At 42.0% G+C, this 13,897-nt stretch overlaps 1 protein-coding gene across 1 annotated transcript in view; it reads left to right on the top strand.

Annotated features, from left to right (window-relative positions):
- The window catches only part of IQGAP1 (IQ motif containing GTPase activating protein 1), a 103,574-nt gene that overhangs the window by 57,333 nt on the left and 32,344 nt on the right, over positions 1-13,897 (top strand). Inside the window, exons 15-18 of the mRNA XM_047086607.1 lie at positions 41-204; positions 12,246-12,336; positions 12,518-12,685; positions 13,642-13,784. Of these exons, the coding sequence (XP_046942563.1) occupies positions 41-204; positions 12,246-12,336; positions 12,518-12,685; positions 13,642-13,784 (566 nt within the window). The remainder of the gene's footprint in view (positions 1-40; positions 205-12,245; positions 12,337-12,517; positions 12,686-13,641; positions 13,785-13,897) is intronic.

The following is a 13,897-nucleotide window of genomic DNA, read 5'->3' as shown; positions in this document are numbered from 1 at the left end:
GTTAATTAAAAGAAAATAACCTTTGTCCCTTCATATTTAGGGATTTTAGCCATTGGTTTAATTAACGAAGCCCTGGATGAAGGTGATGCCCAAAAGACTCTGCAGGCCCTGCAGATTCCTGCCGCTAAACTTGAGGGGGTTCTCGCAGAAGTGGCCCAGCATTACCAAGACACGCTGATCAGAGCAAAGAGAGAGAAGGCCCAGGTGAGTGGCACTGAAATTGTTCTTTTCCCTTCAGAGCACTTCATCCCTCATCCCTTCAGAGACAGAGGAAATGTCTCCCTTCATTTCCTCGATGACGGTTTTCTGGCACCTTTGCACTCAAGCACTGGAGGGACACGAGACGTGACAGTGCATATTTGGGTGTTTTTGTGGTTCTCTGTTGTTGTAGACACATCTCTTGTGTCTCTTTAAGTAAATTCTGTGTTGAAACATAATGCCAAAATTGTGTAAGTTACGTAAGTTGCGTTAGTATATATGAGAATTAAAAGTGCCATAAATTTTCAAGAGCATACCTGTGTAATTGGTACTCAGATTATGAAAAGCTTAACGGAACTGTCCACCCCATCCTTTTCTGTCCTTGTCCACCCCCCACTCACCCACCTGCTGGTAACCACTATCTTGATTTTTAATGCCACGGTTGATTTTTGCCTGTATTTGAATTGTATTTGAACTGCCTGTAAGTAGCATTTTATACTCTCTTATATCTGGTTTCTTTTGCCCAACATAATGTTAGTGAAATTCATCTGTGTAGCTGCAAGACGTATGAGTTTGTTCATTCTCATTGTTGTGTGCTATTCCATCACGGGGTTATATATTCATCGTTGGTAAATTTGGGGTTGTTTCCCATTCTTTGGCTATTGCAAATAGTGCTTCTATGAATATTTTAGTACATGTCTCTTGGTAAATATATGTATCATTTCTATTAATTAGGTGTACATTTAGAAGTAGAATGGATGGGTCATAGGGAATACACATAAGCTTTAGTAGATAAATGCCATGTTTTTTATAATGGCTTTACTGAGATGTAACTCTCATAGCATATATCTCACCATTTCAAAGCGTACAATTCAGCGGTTTTTATTCTGTTCACAGAGTTGTGCGACCCTCTCCTCAATCAATTTTAGAAGATTTTTGTCACCCCAGAGAGAAACCTGGCACTCATTAGTCACTTCTCATTTTCCCTTAGTCTCTCCAGCTCGAGGCAACCAGCAGTCTGCTTCTGTTGGTGGATTTGCCTCTTCTGGTCATTTCGTCTACATGGACTCATACAATATGTGGTCCTTTGTGATTGGCTTCTTTCATTTAGCTTGGTTTATCCAAGTTGTAGCATGTGTTGGGGGTACATCATTTCTTTTTACTGTCAAATTATGTTCCACTGTATGGCTGTACCACATTTTACTTATATCCATTCATGAGCTGATGGACACATAGATTGTTTCTACTTTATGGCTATTAGGAGTAATACTGCTACGAACATAAAAGTTTTTGTGGGTGATTATAACACACCTTTTAAAAAGTTTGTCTTACCTCTCAGCTAGGTTGTTGACGGAAATGGACAAGATATGTACCTCTTTTTATCATGTTGCTGAGTAGGAAGTTTCTTTGTATATGGTAGGCCCTCAGATGTTAGTTGCATGATTAAGACATAATTACTTCTGTTTTTCTAATTGTGATGGATCTCCTTTTAGGTTCTTCCTAAGTAATAACAGTTACATAGGGGGGGACCACACCTTTCTTTTCTGACTGAGAGGATCCCTACAGTGAGGTCTGGTAGCAAGCAGAAGAACTAAAAGAAAAATCTTTTTTTTTTTTTTTAATTTTATTTTTAAGTAATCTCTATACCTAATGGGTGTCTCGAACTCACAACCTTGAGATCAAGGGTCTCTCTACTGGTAGGGTCAGCCAGGCACCACCTCCCCCCCCCCCCCACCGACCCCAAAATAAATTTTTAGTTTAGGGGATCACATTCTTTCTGGGAAACCAAAGGTGGAAAAACAGACCAGAACTTTTGTGTTATTGAGGCTTTTGTATGCTCCCGCTGATGCAGGCTCTGTAAGCATGGGCTGGGATGAGGGGTTGTGGCTAACACTGTAATGTTGATTGGCCCCCTTTGATTGCATTGTCAGGAGAGTAGTTGGCATTACCGTGTCCTAATCATATAAATACAGCAAGTACCAGATTTCACTTAAGAGGCACATCATGGTGCAGAATGTCAGTGATGTGAAACACAAGTCCTATTTTGTAGTCCGGAAACTGAGAAAAAGGGATCGGATCTAATGTGATAATTACTTGGGTGAGAAGCGGTTGTAAATGGCGTTCTCTGTCTTTGATATTAATTTTGGACCATTTGGACCAGAGCTTCCCAAACTTGGCAGATTGTGAAAACGCTTGAAAAGTCATTTTATTTTATTTAAAAAAATTTTTTTTAGTATTTATTTGTGTGAGAGAGAGGGAGACACAGAATCCGAAGCAGGCTCCAGGCTCTGAGCTGTCAGCACAGAGCCTGACACGAATGAAGCATGAAATCATGACCTGAGCCAAAGTCGGATGCTTAACCGACTGAGCCACCCAGGTGCCCTGAAAAGTCATTTTAAAAATACAGATTCCTAAGCTTTAACTCTGTTCCTGATTCAGAATATCTAACCCGGGGCCTGGCTGCCCTGATTTTGTGAGGGCCGGTGGTGGTGGCGTTTGTTTTTGCTACCATATAAGTCCAGAAGGAATCTTAGATCTGACTGACAGAGGAGTGGGCTTTGAGAGAATGCGCTAGGTCTGGTTCCCTAAAAAAGGAAACCTCTAAAAAAGGAAAGTCACTGGATCACACAACTTGTACCTGCTCTCACATGCTGTGAGCCTGACTACTCCTTTTGTTTGGGTCGTGGGAGTTAAAGTTTTAGAGGATGTGACTAGAGTTTGAAGCATTTCCTTTTGCAGGGGAGTAACTTTCAGGATCCATCAAAAGGGGAGGAAGGGGGGCGGAGTTAGGGGAAAATTTGCTTGATAGTGCCAGGCCCAGCTGTGTAGACAAGTATTTGGTGGAATTGGCTTTTTTTAGGCCTCAGCTTAGCAGTTCCTCTGAGCCATTTTTGGGAGTGGTTTTAAAAATAATCATCTGAGTTCTAAAATTAGCGAACAAAAATCTTAATTTAAATTTGGTCTGTAGTTTTCTTGTGATATCTTTGTGTCTGGTTTTGGTATCAGGGTAATACCGGCCTCAAAGAATGAACTGGGAAGTATAACTTCCTCTTCTAGGTTTTAGAAGAGTTTCTAAAGGACTGCTGTGATTGTTCTTTAAACGTTTGGTAGAATTCACCAGCGAAGCCATATGGCCGTATGTTTTTGTTTGTTTGTTTTTGTAGAATGTGTTTCCACGTCTGTGTTTGTTAATAGGCCTATTCGGATTTTTTTACCAGTATTCTTTATTCCTCCTTCCCTTTCTTGTTGCCCTCTGGGAATTCTGTTTTGCGTATATTGATATTATTAATGGTGTCCACAGATTTCTGAGGCTTGATTCATTTTTTCTCATTCTTTTTTCATAACTGTTCCTTAGACTGGATATTGTTACTCAGACTGTAAATTTAAATTGACCCATCTTCGGGTGCCTGGGTGGATGCCCAAATGGTTAAGCATTTGACTCTCAGTTTTAGCTCACATCATGATTTCATGGTTCGTGGGTTTGAACCCTGAGCTGGGCTCTGTGTTGACAGCACAGAGCCTGCTGGGGGTTCTCTCTCTCTCCTCTCTCCTCTCTCTCTCTCTCTCTCTCTCTCTCTCTCTCTCTCTCTCTCTCAAAATAAGTAAAATAAATAAACTTTAAAATAAATACACAAACAGACCTGTCATCTTCAAGTTCGCTGACTCTTTCTTTTGCGTGATCAAATCTGCTGAGTCCCTCCAGTAAATTTTTCGTCTCAGTTATTGTACTTTTCAACTCCAGAATTTCATTTTTAAAAAAATAATTTGTTTCTTTATTGCTATTCTCTGGTAAGATACTGTTCTTATACTTTAAGTTCTTTAGACATGGTTTCCTTTAATTCTTTGAACATATTTAAAATAGATAATTTAAGTCTGTTTGCTTTTTTCCCCTGTTTGAACCATGCTTTCCTGTTTCTTTTTTTCACTTTGGTAGTTTCATAGAATTTTCTTTTTTTCTTGTTATTCCCTTTTTAAATTTTAATTCCAGTATAATTACATTATATTATATTATATTATATTATATTATATTATATTATATTAGTTTCAGGTATATGATACAATGATTCAACAGTTCTGTACATTACTCAGTGCTCATCATGGTAAGTGTACTCTTTAATCCCCGTCATCTATTTCACCCATACCCTCCACCCATCTCCCCTCTGGTAACCATCTGGTGTAGTTAAGAGTCTGTTTTTCTTTTTATTCATTTGTTTTGTTTCTTAAATTCCACATATGAGTGAAATCATATGGTATTTGTCTTTCTCTGAGTGACTTACTTCACTTAGCATAATACTCTTTAGCTCTATCGATGTCATTGCATATGGCAAGATTTTTTTTTTTAATTTTTTTAATCTTTATTTATTTTTGAGAGAAAGAGAGTAAGAGAACAAGCAGGGAAACAACAGAGAGAGAAGGAGACACAGGATCCGAAGCAGGCTCCAGGCTCTAAGCTATTAGTACAGAGCCTGATGCGGGGCTCGAACTCATGATCTGCAAGTTCATGATCTGAGCCAAAGTCGGATGTGCAACCAATTGAGCCACCCAGGTGCCCCAGTTTCATTCTTTTGTGTGTGTGTGTGTGTGTGTGTGTGTGTGTGTGTGTGTGTGATTTTTTAAATTTATTTTTGAGACAGAGCATGAGCAGAGGTGGGGCAGAGAGGGAGGGAGACACAGAATCCGAAGCAGGCTCCAGGCTCTGAGCTGTCAGCACAGAGCCCGACACGGGGCTGAACTCACAGACGGTGAGATCATGACCTGAGCCAAAGTCAGACGCTTAACTGACTGAGCCACCCAGGCACCGCCCCCCCCCCCCGATTTCATTCTTTTTTATAGCTGAGTAGTATTCCATTGTATGAGAATACCACATCTTCTGTATCCATTCATCTATTGATGGGCAGTTAGGCTGCTTCCATTATTTGGCTATTGTAAATAATGCTGCTAGAAACATAAGGGTGCATATGTCTTTTCAAATTAGTGTTTTTTGTATTCTTTGGATAAATACCCAGTAGTTGGAATTATTGGATCATATGGTAGTTGTATTTTTAATTTTTTTCCAAGCAAAACATCTCACATCTTTATTACTGAACCAACCTACTGGTGCAGAAGCAAAGTAACAGAAGAATCATTTCCTGGATAAAACATGTCTATTGTTCAGGTAGTAATGATGCTTATATAGTGACAGGATATGAGCAGCATAAATATGTATGCCATCTCATGTGGAATTCCTTACAGACCCAGCTTGGTTCTTCTCCAGTGCCTCCTCTTGGAGTTGTACCTGATTTTATTACCAGTTTTCATCCCTCCTGGAAAAATGGGGAATGGAACGATTCTGCACTTGTCTCTTGGCCAGGAATTGCTTTATCCTGAGAGTCTTTGAGAAGACATGGTGAGGAACTGTCAACTGCACATACCATGATGGTGGAGAAAAGGAGAGAGCTATTTTTAATTTTTGAGGAACCCCCATACTCTTTTCCACAGTGACTGTATCAGTGTGCACTCCCACCAACAGTGCACAAGGGTTCCTTTTTTTTCCATATCCTTGCCAACACTTGTTGTTTCTTGTGCTTTTGATTTTAACCATTCTGACAGGTGTGAGGTGATATCTTATTTTGGTTTTGATTTGCATTTCCCTGATTATTAGTGATATTGAACATCTTTTCATGTGTCGGCCATCTGTATGTCTTTGGGGAAATGTGCCTTCCTGTCTTCTGCCCATTTTTAATTGGATTGTTTTTTGGGTGTTGAGTTGTATAAGTTGTTTACATATTTTGGATACTAATCCTTTATCAGATATGTCATTTGCAAATATCTTCTTCCATTCAGTAAGTTGTCTTTTAGTTTTGTTGATCATTTCCTCTGCCGTGCATAAGCTTTTTATTTTGATGTAGTCCCTTGCCTCAGGAGCCATATCTAGAAAAATGTTGGCTATGGCCAGCCCCTGTCAGAGAAATTACTGCCTGGGCTCTCTTATAGGATTTTTGTGGTTTCAGGTCTCACGTTTAGGTTCTTAATCCATTTTGAGTTTACTTTTGTGGATGGTGTAAGAAAGTGGTCCAGTTTCGTTCTTTTGCATGTAGTTGTCCAGTTTTCCCATCAGCATTTGTTGAAGAGACTTTTTCCCATTGCATATTCTTGCCTCCTTTATTGAAGATTATTGACCGTGTAATCGTGGGTTTATTCCTGGACTGTCTATTCTGCTCCACTGATCCATGTGTCTTTTTTTGTGCTAGTACCATACAGTTTTGATTGCAACAGCTTTGTAGTATAACTTGAAATCCTGGGTTTGTGATACCTCCAGTTTTGTTTTTCTTTTTTAAGATTGCTTTGGGTATTCAGCATCTTTTATGGTTCCATACAAATTTTAGGATTATATTAGTTCTGTGAAAGATGTTGTTGGTATTTTGATGAGGATTGCGTTAAATCTGTAGGTTGCTTTGGGTAGTATGGACATTTTGACAATATTAATTCTTCCAATCCATGAGCATGGAATGTCTTTCCATTTGTGTCATCTTCAATTTCTTTCATCGGTAGTTTTTGAGTTTTCAGAGTTCAGGTCTTTTATCTCTTTGGTTAAGTTTATTCCCAGGTATTTTATTATTTTTGGTGCAATTGTAAATGGGATTGTTTCCTTAATTTCTGTTTCTGCTACCTCATTATTAGTGTATAGAAACGCAATGGATTTCTCTATGTTGATCTTGTATCCTGTGATGTTACTGGATTCATTTATCAGTTCCAGCAGTGTTTTGGTGGAGACTTCAGGGTTTTCAATATATGATACCATGTCATCTGCAAATAGTGAAAGTTTTACTTTTTCCATATCAATTTGGATGCCTTTTATTTCTTTTTCTTTCTCATTGCTGTGGTTAGGACTTCAGTACTATGTTGAATAAAAGTGGTGAGAGTGGACATCCTTGTCTTGTTCCTGACCTTAGGGGGAAAGCTCTCAGTTTTTCACCATTGAGTATGATGTTAGCTGTGAGTTCTTCATATATGGCCTTTATTATGTTGACACATGTTCCCTCTAAACTTACTTTTTTTTTTTTAACAGTATGTATTTTTAAGTTTTTATTTATTTTTGAAAGAGAGAGAGCATGAATGGGGAAGGGGTAGAGAGAGAGGGGGACAGAGGATCTGAAGCGGGCTCTGCTCTGAGCCCGATATGGTGCTCGAACTCCTAAACCATGAGATCATAACCTGAACCACAGTCAGATCCTTAACCAGCTGAGCCACCCAGGCACCCCCCTCTCAACCTACTTTGTTGAGGATTTTTATCATGAATGGATGTTGTACTTTGTCAAATCTTGCTTTCTTGTTTCTTTGCATGTCTTGTAATTTTTTTGTTGAAAACTGGACATTTTATAATGGGGCAACTCTGGAAATCAGAGTCTATCCCTTCCTCAAGGTTTATTGTTGTCTTTTGTTAATGTTGTCTGTTTAGTGACTTTCAATCCTGTTGCGTCATATGTGGCCACTGAAGTCTCTGCTTAATTAGCTAGAAGTCATCTAATGGTTAGGCAGAGTATTTTTTTTTTTAAGTTTATTTATTTTGAGAGAGAGAGAGGGACAGAGAGTGAGGGACAGAGAGAATCCCAAGCAAGCTCCACACTGTCACCACAGAGCCTTACGTGGGGCTCAAACTCACAAACTGTGAGATCATGACCTGAGCCAAAATCAAGAGTCAGACGCTCAACTGACTAAGCCACCCAGGGGCCCATAGGCAGAGTATTTTTAAATGCCTAGAACCAATAAAGCTCCCAGCTTTTGCTGAGGGCCCGTGTGCATGTTGGGGTGCATCTTCAACACTCAGCCAGGTACTTTGCAATTCTGTCTTACCCTTCACTTCATGCTTGCCCAAAACTTCAAGGTTGGCCAGAGGTGAGCCCTTACAGCCTTATCGGATCTTTTCTGAGCATGTGCACAACTCACAGATGTATTATGGCCTTCTGGATTCCCATCTCAGGAGTATGTCAGAGGCTTCCAAAGCTCTCTGTGGACATCTCGTTCTCAAATTTTCCTTTTTAAGCTTTTTGGTTAGCTTACCGTTTGCCTTAATTTTTATCCATTGCTCTAGACATTTGTGATGTTAAACAAGTGCCTCTTACTGTTTTTGATAAATGCCCCTGGAGAAAAGGCTGTTTGCACAGGGCATGCTCTAAGTCAGTTCAGATGAAGACAGCCTTGCTTGGTCTTCTAGGGATCTACCTACCAGGTCAGCTAGTGACAGTTCTCTGGGAATGGAAGGGGCTCTGAGGAAGGTGTGTGTGTGTGGTGGGGGGAGACAGATGGAAATGGGGTCATTTGAAATGCCACAAAGCTCACAGTTGTTAATGAAATTCAGCGGTTATTCTTGAATAAACTGGTTACTGCAAGCATTTGGTCAATTTACGTAGTTTTGAAAAAGTTGCCTCTGATGACTTTTGCCAGTGTTTTTGTTGCTTTTATGGAGGAGAGGATTTTCAGAAGTCCTTACTGTACTATTTTCACTGATGGTCACTTCTCTCTCCATTTAAATTTAGTGTTTTTGGAATACTTGTTAAAGTAGATTCCTAGTCATTGGCTAGTAATATCTGCATGCTAAGACATGGACATCAGGGAGTCTCCAGGGCTCCTTTTATAATTACAGGTGTGAATGACTTGTAACTCTCTGTTCTGCTCCCCCCCCCACGGTGTGTGTACATACATACGTGCACGTGGCTAAAAATCAGCTGGTGTGCACCAGCGCGACTGTACCAGTTGTTGGAATATTGAGATACTTTTGTTTGGTCCGCTGCTGCTGCCCTGACAATGTGTGCCACCCCCGGTTCTTGCTCTTTCCCTGGACTTTGGCTGTGCAGCAACTAAAGGATTAATACCCAGTCCAGCGGGCCATAGGACTGCTCTTCGGATTGTTGAGTGCTTGTGTTGCGTTGTTGATGCGTGTGTTGTATAGATGCATGTATGTGTGTGTTGATGTGTGTATATATGTATGGCGTAGTTTGTGTGTGTGTGTGTATATGTGGCATGGTTTGCATGTATGATGATAAGTAATATCTCAGTGTTATTTAATATTAAATTAATATTCGTTAATAATTAAAAAAAATTTTTTTTCAACGTTTATTTATTTTTGGGACACAGAGAGACAGAGCATGAACGGGGGAGGGGCAGAGAGAGAGGGAGACACAGAATCGGAAACAGGCTCCAGGCTCTGAGCCATCAGCCCAGAGCCTGACGTGGGGCTCGAACTCCTGGACCGCGAGATCGTGACCTGGCTGAAGTCGGACGCCTAACCGACTGTGCCACCCAGGCGCCCCAATATTCGTTAATAATTTAATAATATTTTATCTGTCGTCACACATGCAAATCATGCCCCATGTAACAGGAGAGACTTAAGGGGTAAGAAGTGCCCTATGGAGGTGTGTGAGTTTGTGCTGTGCACACACAGACAGAATGGCCACTCTTTGCCCCTTCTCCCTTTCCTTTCCCCGTATTTACCTACAATCATTGCCCACTCTTTTTGGTTCTTATTTCTGGTTTCTGTCTCTTTACCTCTTCTGAATGCAGCCAGTGTGCAAGTGTCAGCCTTGTTAAGGGGCAGAATTTCAGTATATTTTATGTAGCATTTTCACATTAAGTCTTTTATCTCGGTATTCTCCACGGTATCTAGCCTAGAGTTTTAACTCTCTGCTCAATGATTTGTGTTAATCTTGGGTGGTCTCTTTAGAGTGTGTGGGGGCATCTGGGTTTTTTGTCATCTTATTTGATCTGATGGGAGCTGAGGGAACCTGTCCTTTCCTTACACTGGGATGAGGTGGTGTGTGTCTCTTTCCTCCTTCAGTCTGGTGACGGCCATTCCTACACCATCTTTCCCTGCCACACCCGACACACCCATCTGTTCCCTTCTCTCGCTTCCGCTTCCGCTGCTCTCGCTTCCACTTCCGCTTCTCTCGCCCGCCCGCCCGCCCCCTTCTTAGGGGAGCGTGCATGTGTTTGTTTTGATTGTTTTGCCTTAGTCTGCCTGGGGCAGAGAAGGCACAACTCGGAATGGTCAGAATTCTTGGTAAGCTGGGCCTTTCTCTGAATGCAGGGAACATTGTGCCAAACCTCCCAGCTCTGTGTACAGTAGATTTCTGCTCAGGGGTATCTGATGTGCGATTAACCTAAAAGTGAACCAAAAAGGACCTGGTTCTGTGGGAATACTTTTGTTTTTATGTGCGACGACTTTCAGGCTACCTCTTCTGGAGATTACGCCTCCAGCCCTCTAGTGTGTGGTTTCTCAGTTTACGTTGTCACAGACCTGGAGCTGACTCACCATATTGTCTCCCGTTGAAACTATTGCTTAGCATTTCCAGTATTTATTGATATGATTTTAGGGGGATCGTGTGCGGCCGTTTTGTTTTCAGTACCAGAAAGTGACTAGTGGTAGGAACGTACTAACTTCTGAAGCTCTTAGGTGATATGTTCATGCATTCTATTTGTCCATGTACTCATTTCCTTTCCCCAGTGTCAGTTTCTTAAAATTGGGACAGCGCCTCTTAAGATTCTAAGCCCAGCATTTACCTTAATTTGCTTAAATGACCTTTCTTCCTAAAACTCTGCATTTGAAAGGAATACACCACAGCTTTCAACGTCCCATGGCTTCCTTTGGCTTTCTCCTGTCACCAAGGTGCTTTGGCCACTGCCTCCGCTCTGCTGATTGCAACATTGTGTCTCTCTCCACAATAATGTGGGAGGAAAGGGAAGCTTCCTCTGAGGTTTTGCTAGACTGTTGGGCCTCCTGAGGACACTGAAAAGGTCTGTTTTGCCCTGCTTCCTCTGGCAGCGTAATTGTAGTTCCTGCTCCCAGTTGTCTCATTGGTGCCTTGGCAGGTTATATTTACACCAAGCGCTTAGAATGGAGTTTTGATCTGCTATTTACCCCAAATGCTGTTAGCTCAAGCCTGAGAAACAGTTAATTTTATTGGATCTGCCAGGATCACCTCAAACATGACTCTCGCAGCCTGGCCACTTCAAAACCTGAAGTGTCTTGTCTTTTCTGGAGAAGACTGCTGTATTAATCTTCAGTATTGGTGCTTTCTATTAAGACTTTTGGAGACATTAACAAACAGAGGACCCTCACTGTTGGGAGACGGTTGAAACTTCTGTAACCTCAGTATGACCGCTGAAATCTAAGTTGGTATCAGAGGTTTCCAGTTCTGACTCTGACACTGACACAGGTGGATATGGTAGAATCTGTCCCCTCACAGCAGTGAGTACCTGGGGCTAATCCCTAGTGACTTGCCCAAGTCACAGAGTGTTAGCCAGATTCTTGGAAATTAGAAGATACTGGAGGACATTTCTGCCAATCCAAGTCTGTTTGACATGTCTTTCAGCGCAAACGATCGCCAATAAGCTACTTAAAAAAAAATGTCTAAGACTTACTTAGAAAGAGGGAAGCAAGCCACCGGTTTTATTTCCTATCAATCCCCAGTATTCAACCTGGACTGCACTGTGGACCAGTGAGACTTTTGTTGGCCATGCTGAGCAAACTAATCACTGTTTATTATGTTTCTGTGTGGAAATGTGTTTTTAAGTTTCCAACAACTGACGTAACGTTCAAGGTTTAGAATATAAGCTGGGGATAAGTTTAGATTGCCTGTAATGACTCCTGGCTTTACCTGTGGTGAAGTCTGGCAATCTTAAAAACAGCAGTCATAGAGAATATTAACTTCCTTTCAATATTGATGTCAAAGGGGCCTTCTAAAAAAGTACCACATGTTCCTATTCGTGCCGTGGCCCTCGTCGCACTAACGAAGTCCCAGGTCCCTTCCCAGTTTGGTCCTTTGCCGCTCCTAGCTGCTCGTGACTTCCTGAGCCCCTTGCATCCATGTTCATGTAATCCGTCCCCTGTATCTGAGGCATGTCTCATAAGCTTTGACCAGGTTTCAATGCCCAGCCTCTTCCAGTTGGCCGTTCGATATGTCTTGTATGTTTGGAACTTCTTCTGCCTCTAATTGAGTCTCAGAAGTCCGCTTGATCTCTTGTACCCTAATGTCATGACTCTGATATTGTTTTGCTTTAATGGTGTGTAGGAAACCCAGGATGAGTCAGCGGTGTTATGGTTGGATGAGATTCAAGGTGGAATCTGGCAGTCCAACAAAGACACCCAGGAAGCACAGAGGTGTACGTATGGGTGTTTTATTTCTGTTTCCGTGGCGGGGTGGGGGGTGGGGGGTGGTGCGGTGTCCCCCCTTCCAGCTTGATAGAGAGCCGGAGCGGGGCAGGGGACAGTCTGCCGTGGTGACGTAGTGTGCGCATTTAGACACTTCTGAACTATTCTTGTGACCCTTCTCTTCTGGGATAGTTGCCCTCGGAATCTATGCCATCAATGAGGCGGTGGACAGTGGTGATGTTGGCAAAACACTGAGCGCCCTTCGTTCCCCTGATGTCGGCTTGTATGGAGTCATCCCTGAGTGTGGTGACACTTACCAGAGTGACCTTGCTGAGGCCAAGAAGAAAAAACTGGCAGCAGGTGAGTTATTGGGAAAGAAATCTGTGCCCTGAAAGGAAGAGCTCAAATCTCTGGGGGCAACTGTAGGGAAAGGTGTCTTAGTCCAGAAGCTTGGAAGGTAGGCTTGTTTTAAAGTCCCTGAGGAGGTAATGTCTCTATTTAAAAAACAAAAAAACACCCCCTCCCCTGCAAAGGCAGCTGTGTTAAAAAGGTCAGTTTCGGGGCGCCTGGGTGGCGCAGTCGGTTAAGCGTCCGACTTCAGCCAGGTCACGATCTCACGGTCCGTGAGTTCGAGCCCCGCATCAGGCTCTGGGCTGATGGCTCAGAACCTGGAGCCTGTTTCCGGTTCTGTGTCTCCCTCTCTCTCTGCCCCTCCCCCGTTCATGCTCTGTCTCTCTCTGTCCCAAAAATAAATAAAAACGTTGAAAAAAAATTTAAAAAAAATAAAAAGGTCAGTTTCTGAAAAGGCAAGCAAGAAGGATCAAAATATTTGACTAGTTGTCTTTCATAGAGTGTCATTAGTTCTGATTACCTAATCCAATAGATGCTAGTTAAAAGTAGTTAATCTTCAGAAGGAGGGGGAATAAAGGTAAGATTTTTCATCCCATTGCATGGCCTTTTTTTTTTATTAACTGGAGAGGCTGAATGGTTGCAAATCTTTTCATCAGATTAGTTTTCTGACGTGCCAAGTTCTCACATGCAGGCTTTAGAAGGAATAAAGTTAGTCAAGGTTAGTTCCACAATTGGACTTCGTATTTTCTTTTTATGACGTTGAAATGAGTGAGCTGAGACATTACAAAGCCATCATTTTGGAGGGACTCAGGATGCCCCTTTACTCTTAGAGATATAAGAAACAGGGTTTTGGAATGGTTCTATTTAGACCGTTAATGCAGCCAGAATAACCCTGCTGTTTTAGACGTAGGAGTGTGGGAAGTGTGGCTCTGGGTTTCTTTTATCTGTCCTTTATTTTCTGTCAGGAGATAACAACAGCAAATGGGTGAAGCATTGGGTGAAGGGTGGATACTATTACTACCACAACCTGGAGACCCAGGAAGGAGGATGGGAGGAACCCCCAGACTTCGTGCAGAACTCAATGCAGCTTTCTCGGGAGGAGATCCAGGTAGGTCACATTTCTTCCCAAGAGAAGCTGAGAGAACGTGTTCTAGAGCGAGTATTAGTGAGGAGGATGGGGCCTGTGGTTAGAAGCCCTAGACTGAAATTAAGGCTGTGGAA

Source organism: Lynx rufus, unplaced genomic scaffold (assembly GCF_022079265.1).
Source record: "Lynx rufus isolate CCGP_SWC_20201006 ecotype Redwood Valley unplaced genomic scaffold, mLynRuf1.p SCAF_21, whole genome shotgun sequence".
In the NCBI taxonomy this organism is placed as follows: domain Eukaryota; kingdom Metazoa; phylum Chordata; class Mammalia; order Carnivora; family Felidae; genus Lynx; species Lynx rufus.
This window is presented reverse-complemented; position numbering and strand designations above follow the sequence as displayed.